Source organism: Emydura macquarii, unplaced genomic scaffold (assembly GCF_026122565.2).
Source record: "Emydura macquarii macquarii isolate MOO-44397 ecotype Brisbane River unplaced genomic scaffold, CSIRO-AGI_Emac_v2 contig_2897, whole genome shotgun sequence".
Classification (NCBI taxonomy): domain Eukaryota; kingdom Metazoa; phylum Chordata; order Testudines; family Chelidae; genus Emydura; species Emydura macquarii.
The window spans coordinates 36,803,847-36,826,018 of record NW_027133034.1 but is presented as its reverse complement, the minus strand read 5'-3'; the positions used below and the strand labels follow the sequence as shown (position 1 = coordinate 36,826,018).

The 22,172-nt window shown below is 44.3% G+C and overlaps 1 protein-coding gene across 3 annotated transcripts in view; it reads right to left on the bottom strand.

The window, feature by feature from the left end:
• The window catches only part of MCTP1 (multiple C2 and transmembrane domain containing 1), a 413,595-nt gene extending 392,120 nt beyond the window's left edge, over positions 1-21,475 (bottom strand). The window contains exons 1-2 of one of the 3 annotated variants that reach the window (XM_067568438.1): positions 21,409-21,475; positions 19,696-20,669 (exon numbers count right to left, since the gene is read on the bottom strand). In XM_067568438.1, the coding sequence (XP_067424539.1) occupies positions 19,696-20,361 (666 nt within the window). In that variant the 5' untranslated portion in view covers positions 20,362-20,669; positions 21,409-21,475. Of the gene's footprint in view, positions 1-19,695; positions 20,873-21,408 lie in introns of those variants that run through there. The other 2 variants (XM_067568440.1, XM_067568437.1) reach the window with 2 other exon arrangements.
• Between the last annotated feature and the right edge of the window lie 697 nt (positions 21,476-22,172).

Here is a 22,172-nt window from a genome sequence, read left to right as displayed (position 1 = left end):
GTAGCTTGTTTGGCCCTTGAGAATTTAGAGCCCTTTCCTTGATCAATCAGGTAAAACTCCTTGATTAGTGCTCAAATTACAGCATGAGCAGAATTTCCAAGCATCTAGAGCAGTGTTTCTCAAATGGTGTTCCACAGAACCCCAGGGTTCTGTGGGCTGAGTTGAAGGGTTCCGCGAAGAAGCAGAACCGCACTGCCGAAAGTAACAAAAATTGGGCGCCGCCAAACAGCTGTTCGCGCTCCGCCGAAAAGAGGAAGATTTCCTCCGCTTTTCGGCGGAGGGTATGGCATGGGCGCGCAAGGGTTTATTTCCGAGGGGAAATAAAATTGAGAAACACTGATCTAGAGTAAAAGGCAATCTAGGAATTCCTTGAGAGGACTTACATTAATGAGTGATGCACAAAAACTGAAGTACAGTTGAAAACAGAGCGCTGTCCCCAAAAAGCCAAGAACAGTCTTTAAACTGTGTTTCAATCAAACCTCTGTGTCTATTTGGCCTACCAGTGTGAACAGGACCAATCCATACTAGAATCAGGATTCAACCACAGTTTGATTTATGAGAGAGCTGCTGATTTACAGACATGCTCACAGAAGCTAGAGATGACCATAAGGTGCCGGTTTTCTGGCTAATATTCTCTATAAAAATCTAAGGAAGGACTATCCAATTAAGACATTCAGCACAAGATTAGTAGTAGTGTTATTGTAGCCCTTTTGGTCCTAGGGTATTAGAGACAAGCTGGGTGAGGCAATACTTGTTATTGGATCAATTCTGTTGCTTTTGAAAGCGTGTCTCTTACCCCCAGAAGTTGATCCAATGAAAGATATCACCTCACCCACCTCGTGCCTTTAGCTGGATATGCAGTACTAAGAACTTAAGCATTTTGGTTGTTGATTAAATGTTTTGTCTGTCAACTTTAAAGCAGCTTTCATAAGCTTTCTCCTGAGTGTAAAAAAAAAAATATCAAGCTGGTGCAAAAAACTCTAGCACAGAGAATCTGTGGCAGTTACAGCTCAGTAAAACAAATTGATTATAGTGATTAACTATAGACTAGCTATGATTGCTGCATAAAGCTGAAACCATCTTTGCATTATAGGCCAAATGTTCAACCTCAATGTTCATCTCAACCAAATGTTCATCTCAATCTCCAAGCCAATCCTCCAGAAATTGTACAGGTTACATCTCATGTCTCATCCCAGGGTACTAATTTTTTTCCGGAGGTGGGGGGGGGGGGGGAAGAAATCAGAGTTTTAAAGTTCCAGTGTATCAAGAGTATCCCTGTTAAAATTATATAAAAATAACCTAAATGGTACTTAGCTTATTAAGCCAAACTCCAAATGTGTGGTGTGCCTTGCTCAGGAAAATGTAGTCTTTTTTGCCTCCTGTTCTTTTTAACCAGGACAAGATACTAATGGGTAAGTTACAAAGAATTAGTTTTACATGCACCTAGAACAGAGTTTAGAATATAAACGATACAAGTGATAATATAAATGACCTACTGCTTCTGCTGCCTCCAGCCTTCATTACAGCAGCTGCTAGTCTGATCTCCATGTAGGTAATGTGGGAAATGGGAAAGTATGGAGGACTGAACTCTGAAAGAGGGAGGGGCAGGGTACAGTGATGAGGGCAGAGGATCAGGAAGAATGTGGACAGAAGTTAAGGAATAAGGAAGGCACATAGAAAGGGAGTACAGAGCTGCACTCCCTGATCTAAGAATGAAAGGGAAAGCAGGGAGAGGGTGCATGGAAGGGATGGTAGACTGACACGGCATGAAGGTGGTGTGGGCATTCATGGGGTACAAAAGAAGGGCACAGAATGGAGGAGCATAGGAAGAGTATACAAAGGACTTTCAGGGGAATGTGGTAGGAATTCAGGGGATCTGAGGGGCATGAACAAAGGTATTGGGGGGGTTCCTTGGTCAAAGTGGGGATGAAGGCCTAGGAGGTGGCCACAAAAAGAATCAAGTAGGTACAGAGCAAGACAGGGAAAGTCACTTTCTGAACTAATGTTTTGTTTGTGAATCCATACACATGCTTTCCTCTGACATGGATAGAGATAGTATTTTTACATTCAATAATGCTTCCACAAATACTTCGATTCAACACTAATAAAAATGCATGCTCTTAAGAGCATTCACTTTTTTTTTTTTTTTTTTAATATCTGGGACATGTTTTAACTTTTATATCTCCTCTGATTGTGTAACAGATAAGTTCAATGGTGCAGTGTCAACTGCAACAGGCACTACTGGTCAACACATCTCAAAAGTGACGCTGCAAAACAAGAAAAGGTTCAGAGAATGAAGATGAGAACGCTGAGGGGCATGGAAAAGCTTGTCTGAAAAGCCGAGGCTTATTTACTTCAGAAAGGAGCTTAATAAAAGTATATAAAATTAGTGATAAGAGCAAGCAGCTTGAGAGAACAGAAATTCCCATTCTCAAACACAGAACGAAGGGGACAATCAAATTACAAAGGTAGAAAGTTCAAAACTGATAAAAGGAAACAATTAGTCTTAATTTTCTGAGGCATTGAGTCCAAGGACTTGGCAGGTTTAAAGAGATTGGACATCATATGGATAAAGAATATTCAGAGTTATTGACCAAGCCAAGTCTTGTGTGTATGATCACTAATTTTTGAATGCCCTCTCAAATAGACGCCAAATTTTCAGGGATTATTGTATGCATCAATGGGAAGAACCCTGTTGATTTGGGTGAAAATTTGGAAAACCAGGAAATGAAAATGGGGATATGTGCAGCCTCTGGCTTTTGGTTAGCTGTCCCAGCAGCTTCAAAGGGGGTCTGTAAGGGTGTTGCTACACTGCAGTTGGGAGTGTGCCTCCCAGCACAGATAGACTTGTGCTACCTCCACTTGAGCTAGCATGCTAAAAATAGCAATGTGGACATTGCAGCTGAGCTCAAACCTACCTCACCACTTGGATCTGAGCTCTGGTGGCTATTCCAAGCCACAGCCCATGCCTTAACTTCCACAGTGCTATTTTTAGCATGCTAGGTTAAGTCTGTCAACATGAGGTGGGAAGCACATACCCAGCTGCTGTGTAGACATAGTCAGATTGTCTGTAGATAAAAGAACCAGCTGGTGCAGCCAATCTTCCAACGTAACAGCATCACCCATGTCAGTTCAGTTTAACACACTGAACTCGGACTGATTTCTCACTAGCAGAAAGAAAAGAAATAACAGAGGAAAGGGGGAACATGGGAAGCATACAGAGTCCCTGAAACAGAGGGAAGGTGGCACACAGGGAATTTGTGGAGAGAAAGGAAGGGTTCAAGGATCCCCTGGTGTGCAATGAGTTCAGCCTACAGAAGCAACGAAGCACGCAACCCCCCCAGTGAGAATTAATGATAATTTTGGAAGGGATAGCAAACGATGCTTCACTGCTTAAGTCAATCCTTAACTATCATCAATAAGAACGATAGCTAATGTGAGGAGTAGAACACTGCAGAGTTCTTACACTTTCCTCTGAAGTTCTGGTACTGGCCACTGTCAGTCAGGCTACTGGACATCCGGTCTGATCCAGTGTACCAATTCCTACGTTCCTTTGTTGATGGCAGCTTTGGCAAGAGCTCTATTTCTTACACACACCTCCAACAGTTATCATGCAAAAAAGCAGCATAGGAGTGATCTCATTGGCTAGTGTAAGACTTTGCAAGGTAAAGCTCATTGCTATGCTAAAAATTCAGTAGTCAGTACTAGACACCAAGCGATTACACATGGTAATCAATTTAACAGATAAAGGCTTGCATTGATGAGAAAGCCAGGTACAGTGTGAAAAAACAAGACATCATGAAACATCCAGCAGCTATCCAATGAGGATATATTTCATTATAAATCATGCTAAGCTTCAAGAGACATCAGAACAAGGATTCAACTGTATTTTAAAGCAGTGGTTCTAAATACCCCTAATTAGAAAGTATAAGGCACCAAATGATTGCCAGCCAGCCAGCAATAAGGTGGGTGAAGTAATCTTTTGTTGGACCAACTTCTGTTGGTGCAAGAGACAAGCTTTCGAGCCACACAGAACTATTCTTCAGGTTCAGTCATCTGACTGGAAAATTCAGGACACTAGCTTCTATGAAGGAGAAAATTCACAACCAAGCAATGTTAATACATTCACCACTCTTCCTGGGAAGATTGCTTTTAGAATGGTTTGGATTTAGTACTACTATAAAAAATATTGTATCATGTTATACTGGATATTCCGGGTGCTCCCAAACCCAATTTTGTATTACAAAATGTCATTTTAAATTATGGCATTAGTGCAGGTGAGGGAACCATCTTTCCATCAGAAGCCTTTGCTTTGTTCAAACTCCTTTAACTTTATGCAAAGAGCAACAAATATTGGAGTACACTGAAATGGACAAGCATCTGTGTATTTTAAAATTTAAAAACAGTAAACATCTGCATAGCGGATTTAAAAGAATCAGACCTGTGGGCTGGGATGCAGTATTGCCAATGCCAAAAGTTCAAAAACTATGACTCAGGCTCAAAAACAAACAAACAACAACAAAAAAAAAACACACCAACAACTTTTCTGTTAAAATCTCAGGACTTTTGGCCCAAAACTCACAATATTTGCTCTGTAGTTTGATTTTTGAATCCCCCTTTGATACGCTCTTCCTTTCCTCCTCCCCTCCGTGTGTGTGTGAGAAAAGGGACAGCTGGAGCATTTTTGCCCCATTGCAGGTACTCTCACCGATTGCCTTATGGGGTGGCTCTTCAGGCTGCAGCAGTGTCTCCTTCACCCCCCTTCCCAGGCTGGGGGGCCAGGAGGGTGCAGTCGCATGGGCTGACTGGCACTTCCCTCATCCCTTTCCCAGACCTAATGTTGCAAGGATAGAGAAGGGAGAAGTAGAGAGCAGACTGGCCCGTTATTCACAGACGGGGAAAGGAGGGAGCAGAGCTGCTGGGCTCTTTCTGCTCAGCTGCTGGGCTCTTTCTGCTCCCTCCTCCCCTCATGTGAGAATGAGGTTAGTTGGTCTCCCCCCTTCCTTACCCAAAAACTCCTCAGTAGAGAGAAAGTTGTGCTTGTCTTCTGCACCAGACGGCTGCTCTTCTCCCTGGAGTGTGAAAGTGGAAAAGTCATCTAATCAGAGGGGACTTTCCCCTGTGATGGGCTAGAAATTGGAGGGGGTGACATGTGGGTGGGTGGAGCTGCTCACCTGATAAGGTGACCGGCTCCAGCAGGGACCAAAGTCACATTGCTGAGATGAAGTCATGAGAGCTGGCAACATTATGAATGGGTCAAATAATTAGCATGGACTAGAGAGCCTTTCACTTCTAGCAAATCTGTTAAAAACTGGCCCATGCCAGTAGTAACCAAAATTTGTGGGGACATGGGGAGGGCTCTTCAGCTTATGCTGAATCCATGTTGGAAAGGCTGTGTGGAGAAGCTTGCATTACTATTGTATCATTCTGTGGATCAACAAGACCCTTCATTCTCTAGTGCTATTAAGTTTTAGGATTAGTACTTTCTAAGGGAGCTTTACATGAATGCTAAAAATTCACTAACTTGTTTTAGAAGAATCATAGCCAATGATTCTACAGAATCATTTCAAAATATTAAGGCAACTCATAATGAATGCTTGTTTTAAGGTTGACATACAGATGTCCTAGCAGTGAAAGCTGTAAGATTGAAGTTAGTTTGCACACAAACTTCTAGTAGTTGTGTACTCCTTTAAGCCAAACATTTTCATAATGGTGATGAAAAAAATAGTATCACTGATACATATAAACACATTGTGTACACTGAAACTGCTTGTAAATGTTTTAACAAACTCAGTTATATTTTGCATTAAAAAGACATACCTTTTTGTGAACTGCAGTATTTCCTGTCATGGCAAACCAACAAAATATATTTAAACAAGGGTCTAAGAAAGGGATACTATCACTGTTCGCAGTTCTAAGTTACATCTTAACATGACACTTAGCTAGTCTCTTAAAGGAACAATTTAGGCTCCTAAATTTTTCCTTGGAGTACCGTTTTTAACATCAAACCATAAACAAAATATGCTGAAAGAACAGTCTAATTTATATTCCTCTAGTACTTTTTGTCCAGGGACCTTATCACTATTTAAGGCTCTTACCTTACACTGAAATCCAAGGAAGTTAGGAGCTTAAATTGCTCTGTGGATTCTACCCTTAGCTCTCACTTTCTTCAGAAACACAATTCTGTAGATTCCTTAATCACTTAAAATCTGAGTAAACAAACAGCACATGCATACTTGGTAACATGAAGTATATAATCTAGATACATAAATCTACAACCAGACCACCTTCTATTAGTTTGTGAGATCTGATGGGCTATGAGAAGCATTACGGTTAGAGTACTTGGATGGCATTGGGAGGCCTCTAATAAGTACCTAGTTGCTGCAGGATGATTTAGTAGGCAAGTCTTCCCCTTGACTTAGTACTAAAAGAGTACACTTCACTAGGATATTATGGAGTACTGTGCAGCTGGCAGTGCCATTTTTCTAAATGAGATGTAAACCTAAACCAGATCATTTGTAGTCTTGTTTAAAGATCCTGTGACTTTATAAGAGATAGGGTGTTTCCTAAATACCAAATAAAGGAACTATTTGGCCCGTCAAGAATTCCTCCTATATTATCATGCAGTAGCAACTAAGGAGAATGCTACCTGAAACTCCAAAGACTTCAGTGGAGTTATTCCTGTTTTACACAGATGTAAGAGAGAGGAGCAGGAGACCCCTGGCTGTATTCCAACTCACAGCAGAATACATTTCAGTGGCAGGTGAAGTGATCCTGATATGTATCGCCCATGTTTTCCATGGCAGTGAGGCTTTATTGATTTAATATTTGTAAATTACTATAAGATCCCTGGATGAAAAGTACTAGAACAATACAAATTAGACTATTATGCTGAAAGGGTATTTTGTTATTTATCTCATGGTTTGGTGTTTAACGGTGCTCTGAGAAAAATCTTAATCCAGTTCTGTAGCAGCAGTTACTGAATTTATACCATGATGCAAAATGAAATATTTGCAGTTATGTAAGTCCCCTGCCAAGTGTCTAACTATTGAACCTGGCCCTTATAATGCTGTCCAATGATTCTGTTTAAAATAAAGTGACTGGTTCAAGCCCCCTTCTAAAAATCTTATCCTATCCACCTCAAGCCAGGTTTTAGGAATTTAAAGTTTTGAGCCTCTGGGTACTTTATCAGGTGCTTCTTTCCACTCATAAGCACTCCTCGGGAACATGAGCCACAATTACTTTTATTTGGGGGAAACAAAAGATTAAATTATAAAAACCCAAGCAGTGTATGAATAAGGGATCTGCCAGACCACTCAGTCCTGATTATTAATTGCCTGTCTTACTGAGGCCCAAAGTTCTTAGTCACAAAACTGCATTCACATTTCCAGTTGGATTCAATGGTGATCAAGTAGACAGCAGAAGATGGCTTTCACCACTGTGAATGCTCCAGTCCTGAGAAGCCTTTACCCAGTTACTCTATGAAGGATTCTGAATTGCTGGCCAGAAAACCCAGAGCGAACCAAGCCCAGATGACAGAATCCCTGTTCTTTCCCCCAAAGCTTGTGATCTCTCAGGCAGAACCCTCCAACTCACTAGTTGAATTTGGGCTCCCTAACAAACCAGATTCCACCAGGATGACTCTTTCCACAGGTTATATCTTTTGCAATTCTTACCCCATTTCATAAATACATTTGCATGCATCATGTAAAACCCATAACAAAGCACTACACAGAAGTGAATGGGGGAATTTGTGTAAATTAAGTCAATTACAGCTAGGTTTTCTTTATTGGGGAAGCAGAGAACTATTTTTATTTTTAAACTTTATAACATTAGGGCTTACTGTTAAGCCATTAAAATTGCCTAATTCATAATGTTATTTAATCACCAAGGTCTTGAATCAGTAATAAAATTGAAAACCAAAAGTCAAATTCCATCCTCAGACATGAACAGAGTTCCCACCACAGTCTGGTGGAATTCCAGAGATGCATCTGAGGGCAAAATCTAGCACTTTGATTTATTGCTGTGCCACACCACACAGTTAATTTATGACTACTTAATGAAGCTGAATGATTCATAGATTCCAAGGACAGAAGGTACCATGTGATCACTAGTCTGACCTCCTCTACATAACACAGGTACAGAGCTTCCCAAAATAATTCCCAGAGCAGATTTAGAGAACCAAGCCTGCAGGCTCTGACAAACTGCTCTGAATGGAGATCAAACTCCCCCGCACAGCACTCTCGCTAAGGCAAACCTCCTTGGCCTCAGTGCCCCTGTGGGTCTGCCCTTGGAATGTTTAGCACCCTGTACAGCCATGAGCACCCCACAGTGAGTTCACCTGGATAGGACACCTGGGGAAGCCTTACACCCCCCCCCAAAGAAACCATGCACCCCAACTTGGCAGTCAGCAGTGACTCTCAGCCAGTGGAGAGAAACAGAAGGCTTTATTAGTCGGATGGAATGCAGCCAAAGACAGATCTTGTTAGCACAGTAACAGAGTCCATCTTGGGGGGGGGGGGGGGGGGGGGGGGAGGGTAAGGGCTCTGGATCCCCCTCAAGTCCCAACCAGAAGACTGACTAGTTTCCAGCACCCCAATTTCAGTCACGCCCAGCTGCCCTGTGTCTTTTTCCTGAGCAACCAGGTCACCTGGTTTCCACCTTTCCCTTTGTTCTTCAACACTTCTGGGTGATGCTTGCTAAGGATAGGCCCTGGCCATCAGATGGCAGGATAGGGTGTCAGCCATTGCCTGTGCCCAGGCAGCCAGATGACAGTCACATCTGCCCTCTGGGGAATCTCTGCAGTGACCACATGCCCTTATCCTTGAGCAATACATAGGAGAAACTCCTTCCACATCAAACTCAAAAACCACGATTTCCCTTTGCTTTTGCTTGTATCTCAAGCGCCTAAGAGTTACTCATGTTGGCTCTCCTACTTGAGCATTTTGTGCTCTACCAGTTTAAATTCTTTGCATTCCCATTTTCTTTCCTTCTCCCATAGGTGCCTCCATACTATGTCCCATTCTGTCCCTTACACCTTCATGTCCACCTTGATGCTTTAGTGTCACAAAGCTTCCCTCTATTCCTTCAAATTTTCCCTCATCTCATTTCCCCCTGCCCCCCTATGATCTCGCCAACAACTCACTTTCCTACACCAAATGTAAAACAAATGTTTAAGAAAAAAAACCTTACATGATGCATACCATATAACCTCACCACCTTAGTGTGTCTCACACTGCATCATTTCATATATAACCTGAACCAGTGGTGTCCACTCTGAAGATTGATGTGTAGTTTACTATTTACAGCAAAAACAACAAGAGTCCTGTAGCACTTTGAAGACTAACACGGTTACCCCTCTGGAACTTTTAGTATGTATAAAAAGTGTGCTCACTGTGCTGTGCCTGTGGTTTCTGAACATAAGTACTTGAATTAGCCTTTCACTAAGGGAGGCGGAGAAGAGCACTTCCTCCCACCATTTCCCTTGCAGCCCCAGGAGCAGCTCTGCTGAGAGCCAGAGTGCTTGAGCAGTGGTCGACTCAGCATCTCTCCCAGTGGCTGTCTGCTACAGAGTAGTTCCTGCTATGCTCTGTTGCCTGCTTCTATGTCTGGCTGGGTAGCCACAGGGAGGGCTGTGTAGGAACTCAGCTGGCTCCACCTGAGCTTAGGAGAACACACTACTGCAAAAATTCCTCATACTGCCCATGACAGCCCAGAAGAGGGGGAAAAACAAGAAGCTGAGAACTAATGACTAGTTACAGCTCCCCAGTCATTAAGCAGGATTGAAACAAGAGGGGAAGCTCTCTCTATGCTAGGCAAGAGATCTCCGGTAAGAGAAAACTGCTTAACCAAGCCAGGGCAAGCAACGGGTGTTCCCTCTGCTTTTAGCAAAGAAGGGGGAGTGAAGCTCCCACTAGTTATTTTAACCTCTGCAGCTCACTATCTTACACCAGGTAGAGATAGCTGGAGCTTAGATCAAGCAGAAGAAGTGGAATTGGGCAACGAATAAGTATTATTGACTGTGGCCCCTTGACCTTGTGAAATATTACATGTTCATTCCTCATGCTGAAGAGCTTGGACACCATTTACCTAGGCCACGATCATAGAATCAGAGTTGGAAGGGACCTCAGTAGGTCATCTAGTCCAACCCCCTGCTCAAAGCAGGACTAACCTCAGCTAAATAATCCCAGTGAGGGTTTTGTCAAGCCGCAGCCCAAAAAACCTCTAAGAATGGAGGTTCCACCACCTCCCTAGGTAATCCATTCCAGTGCTTCACCACCCTCCTAGTGAAAAACTTTTTCCTAATATCCAACCTGCAACTTGCAAAATTGCTCCTTTTTCGGTCATCTGCCACCACTGAGAACAGCCTAGCTCCATCCTCTCTGGAACCCCATTTCAGGTAGTTAAGAATGAGGGGGGGATTTGATAGCAGCCTCTCTCTTCTGCAGACTCAACAAGCCTAGTTCCCTCAGCCTCTCCTCATCAGTCTTGTGCTCCAGCCCCCTTATCATTTCTGTTGCCTTCCACTGGACTTCACCTCCTTTTGTAGTGGGGGGGGCCCAAAACTGGACACAATACTCCAAATGCAGCCTCATCAATGCTGAATAGAGGGGAATAATCACTTCCCTCGATCTGCTGGCAATGCTTGCACTAATGCGCCCAATATGCCATTAGCCTTCTTGGCAACCCGGGCACACTGCTGACTCATATCCAGCTTCTTATCCACTGTTACCCCCAGGTCATTTTCTGCAGAACTGCTGCCTAGCTTGTCGGTCCCCAGTCTGTAGCTGTGCATGGGATTCTTCCATCCTAAGTGGAAGACTCTGCACTTGTCCTTGTTGAACCTCAGTTTTCTTTTGGCCCAATCCTGCAATTTGGATAGGTCACACTGTATCCTAACCCTACCTTCCATGGTATCTACCAGTCCCCCTAGCTTAGTGTCATCTGCAAACTTGCTGAGGGTGCAATCATAAATGAAGATGTTGAACAAAGCCGGCCCCAGGACCAACCCCTGGGGCACTCCGCTTGTGACTGGCTGCTAGCTAGACATGGAGCCATTGATCACTACTTGTTGAGCCCTATGCTCTAGCCAGTTCTCTATCTATTTTATAGTCCCTTCATCCAACCCATATTTCTTTAACTTGCTGATAAGAATACTGTGAGAGACTGTATCAAAAGCTTTGCTAAAGTCAAGGTATATCACGTCCACCGCTTTCCCCACAGCCACAGAGCCAGTCACCTCTTCATAGAAAGCAATCAGGTTGGTCAGGCATGATTTGCCCTTGGTGAATCCGTGTTGACTGTTCCTGATCACCTTCCTCTCTTCCAAGTGCCTTAAAATGGATTTCTGAGGACCTGCTCCATGGTTTTTCCAGGGATTGAGGTGAGGCTGACCCATCTGTAGTTCCCTGGATCCTCTTTCCTCCCTTTCTTGGAGATGGGCACTATATTTGCTTTTTTCCAGTCATCAGGGACCTCTCCCAATTGCCACGAGCTTTCAAAGATAATAGCCAATGGTGCTGAAATCACATGAGCCAACTGCCTCAGCACCCTCAGGTGCATTGCATCTGGCCCCATGGACTCGTGTACGTCCAATCTTTCTAAATAGTCTTGGACCTGTTCCTTCAGCACTGAGGGATGTTCACCTCCTCCCCATTCTGTGCTGCCCAGTGCAGCAGTCTGGGAGCTGACCTTGTCTGTGAAGACAGAGGCAAAAAAGGCATTGAGTACCTCAGCTTTCTCCACATCCTCTGTCACTAGGTTGTCTCCCCCATTCTGTAAGGGGCCCACACTTTCCCTAATCTTCCTCTTGTTGGTAACATACCTGTAGAAACCCTTCTTGTTCCCCTTCACATCTCTTGCTAGCTGCAACTCCAATTGTGCTTTGGCCTTCCTGATTTCATTCCTACATGTTTGAGCAGTATTTTTGTACTCCTCCCTAGTCATCTGACCAAGCTTCCACTTCTTGTAAGCTTCTTTTTTGTGTTTAAGCTCACCAAAGACTTCCTTGTTAAGCCAAGCTGGACACCTACCATATTTGCTATTCTTTCTGCACATCGGGATGGTTTGTTCCTGTGCCCTCAATAAGGTTTCTTAAAAATACAGCCAGCTCTCTTTGATTCCTTTCCCCCTCATATTAGCCTCCCAGGGGATCCTGCCCATCAGCTCCCTGAGGGAGTCAGTCTGCTTTTCTGAAGTCCATGGTCCATATCCTGCTGTTCTCCTTTCTTCCTTTTGTCAGGATCCTGAACTCGACCATCTCATGGTCACTGCTGCCTAGGTTGCCACCCACTTCTACTTCCCCTACCAAATCTTCTCTTGATCTGCTGTTCACAAAAACAGGGATTGTGGCCCCTAGTTGGTTGCTCCAGCACTTGCACCAGGAAGTTGTCCGCAACAATATCCAAACACTTCCTGGATTGTTTGTGCTCTGCTGTATTGCTCTTCCAGCAGATGTCAGGGTGATTGAAGTTCCCCATGAGAATCAGGTCCTGTGAACTGGAAACTTTCCCTAGTTGACTGAAGAAAGCCTCATCTACCTCGTCCTCCTGGTCTGGTGGTCTATAACAGACACCCACCATGACATCACCCTTATTATTCTTGCATCTAAGCTTAACCCAGAGACTCTCAACTGGCTTATCCTCCAGTTTCATACTGGAGTTCAGAGCAATCATAGTGCTCTCTTATATACAGTGCAACTCCTCCACCCTTTCGCCCCTGCTTGTCCTTCCTGTACAGTTTATACCCATCCATGACAGTGCTCCAGTCATGTGAGTTACTCCACCAAGTCTCAGTTATTCCAATCATGTCATAGTTTCTTGACTGTGCTAGGACTTCCAATTCCTCCTGCTTGTTTCCCAGACTTCTTGCAGTTGTGTATAGGCACTTGAGATAACTGGCCGATTACCCTACTTTCTCAGTATGGATCAGGAGGCCTCCCCTGTTGCACCCTCCTCCTTCTGCTTCCTTGTGGTGTCCCACTTCCCCACTTACCTTTGGGCTTAGGTCTCCGTCCAGCATCGAACCTGGTTTAAAGCCCTCCTCACTAGGTTAGCCAGCCTGTCTGCGAAGATACTCTTCCCTCTCTTCGTTAGGTGAATCCCATCTCTTCCTAGTAATCCTTCTTCCTGGAACAGCGTCCCATGATCGAAGAATCCAAAGCCCTCTCTCCAACACCACCTGCATAACCACGCATTTACTTCCGCAATATGACAGTCCCCACCTGGGCCTTTTCCTTCAAAAGGGAGGACGGATGAGAACACCACTTGCGCTTCAAATTCCTTTATCCTTCTTCCCAAAGCCACATAGTCCACAGTGATCCACTCAAGATCGTTCTTGGCGCCCATGTGGAGAAGGAGGAAGGGGCAGTGGTCTGAGGACTTGATGGGTCTTGGCAGTCTCTCCGTCACATCCTGAATCCTAGCTCCAGGCAAGCAGCACACGTCTCTAGTTTCCCGGTCCGGATAGCAGATGGATGACTCCGTCCCCCTTAGGAGGGAGTCCCCGACCACCATCACCCTTCTCTTCTTGGGAGTGGTGGTCATGGAAACCCCATCCCTAGGACAATGTATCCCTTGCCTTCTGATCAACAGGGTCTCCTTCTGATCCATTCCCTCAGATGAGTCTTCCAAAAAGTTCTCTGCCATAGTACCTGTGCAGAGAGCCTGAAAATGATTCCTTACTTCTATCTGCATGGTGGGCATATAGGTTCTCTTTCTTCGGGAGGTCACATGCTGCCAAATTTTCTTCCCCGTTCTTCAGTTTCCCCTGCACTGCCTTCTCTGACTCTTCCTCACACTGTGCCTGCAGTAGCAAATCAGGTCTTCCATTGAGAAAGACTTCATTTTCTTTAATGCAACACAGGGTTGATATTTGGGTCTCTAGTCCTTTAACCTTCTCTTCCAATATGGAAACCAGCCTGCACTTTGTACAGATGAAGTCGGCTCTACCCTGTGGGAGGAAGACAAACATAGCACATCCAGTGCAGGTGACAACAGCAGATCACTCACTTTCTATATCTTTCCTCTGAGAGCCTCTTCAGATGCTGTATTTACTGCTCAGCAAAGTCTGAAAAGCAAAAAATCTGCTGTGGGCTTTCCCCCCAGGTGAACTCCCAGGCAAACTCCTTCTGTTTACAGCTCCTTCAAGGAGAGCCCAGCAGGTATACCCCTCCAGCTATGCAGCTCTTCTGCAGGATCAGGGCATTAGACTGTAAACACCTCATCAGGAGGATAAAGAGGCAGTCCATGACCTGAGGAGTCATGCACACCGATAGTGTAGACAGAGTAAATAATTAATAATAGATTGTCTAAAAGATTAAACTGTTTTTGCTAACTAAAGATGAGATGTGCCCAAGACCTGGTCTAATTCTAAAGCTGAAATACTTGTAAATTCCTCTTCAAAAAGTCATATTTCTATAGTCCTGGTTTTCACTGTAGAAACATGTCAACTCCTACAAAGTTAAGGACACAGTGATACGAATTGCTGAGCAAAATTTGATCCTATTTAAAAAAAACAAACCAAGTACTTTTATATTTTCTTCCTAATTTATACTTGGTTATCCCTCATTTATACTTCAGGAAAAAAACAGAAACCCCCAGGAAACAAATATACTGATATGAAATCTTTTTCTCCTAACTGAGAGAAGAACACTTAAAAGGTACTGGGTTTTCAGAAGAGGCACTAGACCAGTTTCAAAATGCCTTTCAGATCCAGGTTACTCATTTCAATAAGGCCTCCCCCCCCCAATCTAGACTGGTGCCTTCTTCTCCCCTGCCAGGTGTAAGTAACTCCCATTGATTGCAAGGAAATAGGTTTGTTAGAATTAAATGGTTCCCCCTATATTCATTTCTAAATGGTTTGACAGAGCCAAAAGCCTTGCTCTAGATTAGGACTTTACATAGTAGTGTAACCTAAGTCAATTTGAATGGGTATTCCCTCCAGCCCACTCCTTTTCATTCACGATTGGTTATATTTTGGCTTAGGGGCCAGAAGCTTAAACTGTATTTTTCATTTGTCAGATTCTAAAGCTCTGGACAGGCATTTTTTTGTACACATTTGTTACAAATCAATACATATTAAGACTGAAGGGGACTCTCAGTCACATCTCTCAAAATAGTGCCTTTCCAGATCTCTAGTAAAATATATTACTAGGCCTACTTTATATAAAGTAATACTTCGCCATCAAAAAAAAAAAAAGAAAACAAAAGAAAAAAAACCACACACTCATACACCCCCCACCCGAGTCCAGATTGTGCCATCGGTGAGAATTTGTTTAAAATGGATAGTACATTGTCCCTCTTTGATAAAATCTTTTACAATGCCAGTAAAAGAAACCTTCCTTTTACCTACTAGAATTCTGGATCATATTATCTATTTATGTCAAGTACAGGTAATAGTTTAAAGCTGGTCACAGCCTCCAGTACTGGGATGACAACTTTAAAGAAAATACGCCCCAAGGCTGGCTCCATGTATGTGTCCAGGCAAGGGTACTGTGCAATTCCTGGGTTATTTCAAGAAGACTGTAAGTGTCTGGTGTGCCTTACGTGCATTTTAGGTACTAAAAACGCATGCATCTATATCAAACTTATTCAAGAAGCCTTAGGCCAGGTCTGAAAGTTAGGTTGACAATGACAGCGCTCAGAAGCATGAAATAGTCATACCCAAGTTCCGTAGCTATGCTAATCCAACCCTTGACAAGGCATAGCGAGATCAATGGAAAAATCTTTCCATTGATCTAGCTACCATCACTTGGGGAGATGGAGTTCCTTCAGTGATAGCAACAAAAGGGTTTTTTCTATAAGTAGTATCTACACTACAGAGCTACAGTGACATAGCAACAGCACCATAGCTCTGCCACAGTTGTGCCTATATTGTAGACCTGGCCTTAAATGGTGTTCTTCATTCAGCTGCTGCTTGAAACAGATTTTCAGAAAAGTTTCTGGATCCTTCTTGCATAATGAATCTCACATGTAAATTCTTCTGACCTACTGACAAGAACTAATAAGCATTACAAAAACATTTAATCCATTACTTCACAGTAAATAAGCACTAAATCTAAAACTCATTTTAAAAATCTACCCAAGGTGAGAGTGAAATATATAGGAAACAAATGCCATTTCTTCGGTCAGGCATGAGGGACAGTTGTTCCTTTGCGGTCCTTATGTTTGGTGAAGGCCTCATCCTGAAATCAAAAATCTAATTGAATTTTCTGATTTGGACCCTGTTTCAGCACTGTACTTAAGCGCATGAGTAGACCAATGATTTAAATGGGCTCATAACCATTGTTAAAGTTAGACACATGCTTAAGTACCTGACTGAATTGGGGGTCTGAGTATACATAAAACTCTTACTCTTCAGGATAAATCCTGATGTCATTCCACACACACGACTCTGGTCAACTTCCATGGGACTCGTGTGCTCTGTATCCAATATAAGTAGGCAGGCTTTCATTGATTGAGTTTATGGCTTGATTCTGTTTTATAGGTCAACTATGATTTTGCTCTGACTGGAATAATTCCACTGAAGCCAATGAAATTAAATTGGTGTCTATGACAGTAGGATTATGCCCTTAAGGTTTGCTTTTTTGGCTTTGCTATTTCAGAAGCATGAGAAATCTGTTTGAAATTCAGCTTCCCTTGCTTGGAAAGGTTATCATCTTGACTGAATATCCTACAAAATGCTCCAACACACAATCTTTTCAGGGAGTATTTATTTATTCAGCTATCAACAAACTAAAAATTTATGAGCATAGACAGTTACTGTATTGATTTTTATTGCCACAAACGTTAGACAAACAAACAATAATAAATTATGTCCTTGCAGTGCAAGCATAGCCTGAGTGAACTCTAGAAGCTAGAGAATACATCTAGACTTATTTCATTAATGAAACCAAAGAAAGAAAGCAGCACTAATTCAGTTGCGGGTACCTGTCTACTTTGCTTACATGGCACTGTTTTACAAATGTTATGACCCTCCCGGAGTTAAAGTGAGGCTTTCCCTCTTGGGGGAGAGGGGGAGGGATGGGGGGGACCACACTTAACATTGCACAAAGTATATAACTCCCTTGCCAAACATCTGATGAAGCAGAACAATGTTGAGAAATAGGAACATTTCATGAGTTTTTAAATTGCCACATACAATAGACTGTAAAAGGATAAAATGTATCCCAAATATTGTAATCACAACTCTTGTAATTCAGAGCAGTGGAAGGACATTTATAGTTTTTTTAAAAAAAGTATTAAATAAGGCATATTGCATTTTATAGAACTGCCTCATGAAATTCAGTTTTTACACAAGAACCACTCATTCATTACCTGCAATATTTTGTCCTGGAGTTTTCATGCCTTGACTTGTCACCTGTATCTTCCTCCCTTCATTTTCAATCAAAACTCAAAATATCACCCAGTTAAAGAAAATTTCCCACTCATTCAACTACTTAACTTTTCAAAGTTAGTCCTTGTAATGTTTTTTTTTCTTACTGAAGATCACCAAAAAGAAATAGCCACTTTATAAACTCCGCATCGAAGTCATTTTGATTGTGATATCAAGAAGCAAAAATAACCCAATAAGTTTTCAGACGTGTCTCAAAAACAATGGGAAGCCATATAAAGGGCTTGATTTAGCAGAGCTCTTATGACCCAATGAAGTCAATGGGACTGAGGCACATGGTTAAAGTTAAGTTTACATCTTCGTTCTGTACAGATTTATGCAAATTCTGAACTTTACACATGGAAGTCCAATTGACTTCAATGGCATAAAAGTTCAGAACACACAAGTCTTTGCAGAATCAGGGCCGAAGTTCGTCCAGTGCTGATTAAATCAAATATATGCATACACTTCAGTTTTTAAGTGTCAGGAAGAATTTATAAAGTGCACCTTTTAAATCAGTTACTCATTTCTCCCATAAAATGAAAGATCAAAGAAGAATGATATGTTCTTGTACCACCTTGTCAAATAATTATTTATGACAAAGTATTTGATTGCTTAGACATTCACACTCTGGAGTGAGTCAATCACATATCCTGAACTTTTCTAGTAAAGAATCCACTGTAGGAATCAACAGACCCATCAACAAGCATCACTTAACTTCCAACTGACAGTCACAAGAGTGATAGCTTTGAGCAACACCCTCCTCCACTGAGGAGAAACAACTATTTCAGCCTGAAATTCTTGCAGTATGCATGAAACATTTGCTAGTAGGGTCTGACAAATACACATACTTTTAGAAATAACTCCTATTACAACTGCCAGCAGCACTGATGCATAGTATATAAAAGTGAACCCATTGTATGCATGTGAGTAATGCCAATAAACTAAAGAACAATGGGATACAACCAGCTGTAACAGACACATGGCTTTCCTATATGCGGAAAGTCACATAAGTATAGGATAGGGTATGAATGTAAACCACTTAAGTTATACTGGTATAATTTCCGGTGAATGATCTTATGAGGGTATAAAAATGCCTCTTTCTAGTTTAGCTTATGTCACTGACTTTTTTGATGTCATTTAAACCATTTCCATTCTTATTCCAGAACAACAGTGTCCAGATGGAGGGAGTTACACTGGTAGGATTCTAGCAATAATTACACTGGTATAGTTATACCAGTGTAACTGGAAAAGTTTCCTGTAGACAAGCCCATGGTGAGGCAAATTATGCTAATAGTGTTAATGTTATGACATGCCCAGACATCACCACTACATTTGATTAACTGATTACTCCTGAAAAAGGACCAGCTCCTACAACCATTTACAGATGTTTAACTTTGAATTATGTATGCTTACCACTTTTAATTAAAGTGAACTACTTACATGCATAAAATTCAGTACAATTATATTTGGAAAGAGCCAGAGTTTGTGTTCCCCTATTACACCTTTATTAACCGAGACTCCAAAACCTGCAAGCCAATCTATGAACATGGAAATCCATGCCTACAAATTGCATATGATGGGATTGAAACCTAAAAGTACAGTTAGCATCATACAACACACAATCCCCAAACCTCACACAAAGCTTTAGTGTGGGTTAATGGCAATTTGGCCTAAATAAGGACTCCAGAATCACAAGGCATAGAATGTGGCCCACTACGGGTTGTGTGCATGATTTATTTTTAATGGTTTCCTTGTACAAGCCAGGAAGCCAGAAGGATTTGGGGGGGATCATTTGCACTGCGAAGAGAAGAGATTCAGTGCACCAGATGGTGGGGGTGACTATTTCACCCATAGGGTGATACTCTTGACAATCACCCTCCCTTATGCTTATTTTGCCTCTTAAATACACCGTGCCCCCTACATATTCAGGGCAACAGGGATGCCAACAGGCTCCTTCCACACCCTGAGGCTCTGTCCTGTGTGCATGTGCAAGACACGCAGCTCAAAGTTACACTTCTATACTTGCACGCTTCTCCCCCAAGAGAGTTTGCCGCCCTTTCCAGGGCGTTTGAAGCGCGCACGGGGGGCTTACCTGCGCCTCCCGTGGCGCGAGGGGCCTGACTTCGCTCTGCCTTGCACCTGCTGCCCCTTTAACACCTTCTCGGAGGAGGGAAGGCTACTGAAGCAAGAGGCTCCTGTTTCCCGCCCACACGCCTTGAATCACAAGCGGGGACTCAAGCCCTGAGCGTGGCCGCGGGGCAGAGACCACAGGGCTCTGCGAGCTCAGGAGAATAAGGACCCTCGCCCGCTCGTCCCCCTTACCCGGCGCGGGGGACTCACCGCGCTGCCCTCGGCTCCCTCGTCTTCGCTCCTCGCGGCGCTGGGCTCGTCCTGCAGCAGTTGCTCCAGGCAGGTGGTGCTGGGCAGGGAGGAGCTCTTCTGGTGGGACAGGTGTGCTCCGGCCCGGCGTCCCTTCCTCCCGGCCTGGGACCCCTCCTCCTCCTCCTCTCCTCCTTTGGCCGCCCGGGCTGGGGCAGCGGGGGGCAGCGGGGACGAGGAGAGCGAGGAGGCGGCGGAGGAGCCGGGAGAGGCGTCAGGCCGGCCGGGGGGCGGCCGGCCCTTGCCCTGGTGGAGCAGGTGCTCGCGGAGGCGGCGCAGGGCGGAGGCGGGCTCGCCGCCCGGCTCCAGAGGCTCGGCCCCGGAGCAGCACAGGTTGGGCTGGGAGGAGGAAAAGACGCGGTCCAGCACTTGCTTCCTCCTCTTGAAGCCGCTCCACCTGGCGCCGGGCAGCGGGTCTCCCTTGCTGCCGCCCGACGGAGGCGCGGTGTGGGACGGGGTCCCCGCAGTGCGGCGCTCGGCGCCCGACCTGCCGCTCTTGCCTTTGCTCCCCAGCTGCAGGTTCTTCCAAAGCCGGGCCTGGAAGGAAGCCGCCGGCTCCGGCTCCGGCTCGCTGGGCTCGTCCCCAGCAGCAGCAACACGGGGCTCCATCCTCCTTCCGCCTCCACTCCCCCCGCGTGCCACGGCCCCGACTGCGGCAGAGCCCGCTGGAGCCCGGCCGCTTCAGTCCAGCCCGGGGTGGGGGAGGAAAAAGCTGCGCTACGCCCGCCTCCGCCTCTTGCTGCAGCCGCCCCGGCGCGCTGGCTCCTCTCACGCGCCGGCTGCAAACGGGCGCCGCAGACCAGCGATCAGCCAAACGTGGCCCCAAAGTTTCCCTTTCCCGAGTTCCCTCCGTGCCGCAGCAGCTGGCTGGGGCTGCTTAGCGCGGGGGCTTGGTGTTCCCAAACACGTGTGCGAGCCTGCAGCAAAACCAAAATTACCAAACCCAGAAGGGGGAAAAAGGCATCGTTTCAGCTCAGGATGGAAAGTTTGCACCGAGAAATCCGCGGTTTGTCCGCGAGCGGTGCTCGGCTCTTATGGACCCAGACAACCCTGCTGCTGCTGCTGCTCAGGATTTTCAGCTGTGCGCATTGGAGTTGAGCGCCCAGCTCATGCTGCAAACGCTATTACCGGGCCCTGGGCCAACCATGGAAGTTACCAGTTGATAGAGGGACGTTGATTAATTGCCCCATTTTATAGTCACAGACACAGCTGGGGGCAGGGGGATGATGAGTGGCTTGTCACCATACACGTACAAAGTTAAAACATAAGCGGCTTCTCCCTCCTTCCTGCCCCTTCCCCATCTGTATTTGCATTCATGACAAGTCTTGTTATGAGGGAGAGAATATTACATTACCCCCATCGGAGTGCAGATATTTGTCATTTAACTAGCGGGTAGGGCAATTATAAAAATAACTCCCACCGTGTGAATCCGCCTTTCCCTTGTAGGCTAGTTCCAGGAAGTGGGGGGAATTAAAGACACAGCATCTTTAGGTAGACTAAAAAAGCCTTTGAGCGGAGAGGCGCGGGGCGGGGAGGGGGAGGATTTCCATGTATAGCACGAATGTCTGCTGTTTACCCACCCACGCACCCCGGCCCCGGGAGGTGCAGGTAAGGTGGGGCTGGGTCTAGGCTCTCCAAGCTGTTCCGCACGATTACCTTCAGCTACTGTACTGCCAAAGGATTTCCTTCCAGATCTCTTTCCCTCTCTCCAAATGTCCTATCCGGGCCTCACGCGTAAGAGAGTTCGCTTGCTCACGATAGAAACTGGGATTTTGCGTATGGGTACTGACGTGCTGAGGAAATTAATCTGACATTATAAACAAGCGATTTCTGGTAAATCTCATCTAACTGAAAAGCTGAAACAGCTGACTTTTCTGCCAAGCACACTTGCCTGGGGATGAGCCTTTAATTATCTGTGCCTCGCTGTATCTTACTATAACACTTTCTTCCTAAAATAAATTGTGTGTTCCTGAAAGCAAATCTTAATAATAGACAAGAAAGAAAGAAAGAGAAAATTACAGCTACCTCTAGTTTCAGGATCCCACCGGTATCAAAGTAAATTACTTCAGGAAGGAAGAGCATAGAGACTGTAAATAGAGATGGACTTTACCCTGTTTGACCTGCTTCAGGTTAGGGACCTTTCAGCATGGATTATTAGGAATACCTGAAGTATGCTCCCAAAAGTATTTTCTCTAAGGCCAATTGCAAAAGTGTCACTGTTGAAAGTGAAATTATGGAAGCACTGTTGGCGCAATGATTATTTGAGATGATCGATACAGTAACAATCCCAGATATCACAGAAAACATTGACATTTGCACACAATTTATTCAGGGGTACATCTGCTAGTTTGTGGCTATATCTATATCCAGTCTTACTTTTCTGAAGGTATGAGAAAAATCATCTAGTCATGGTTCTAATT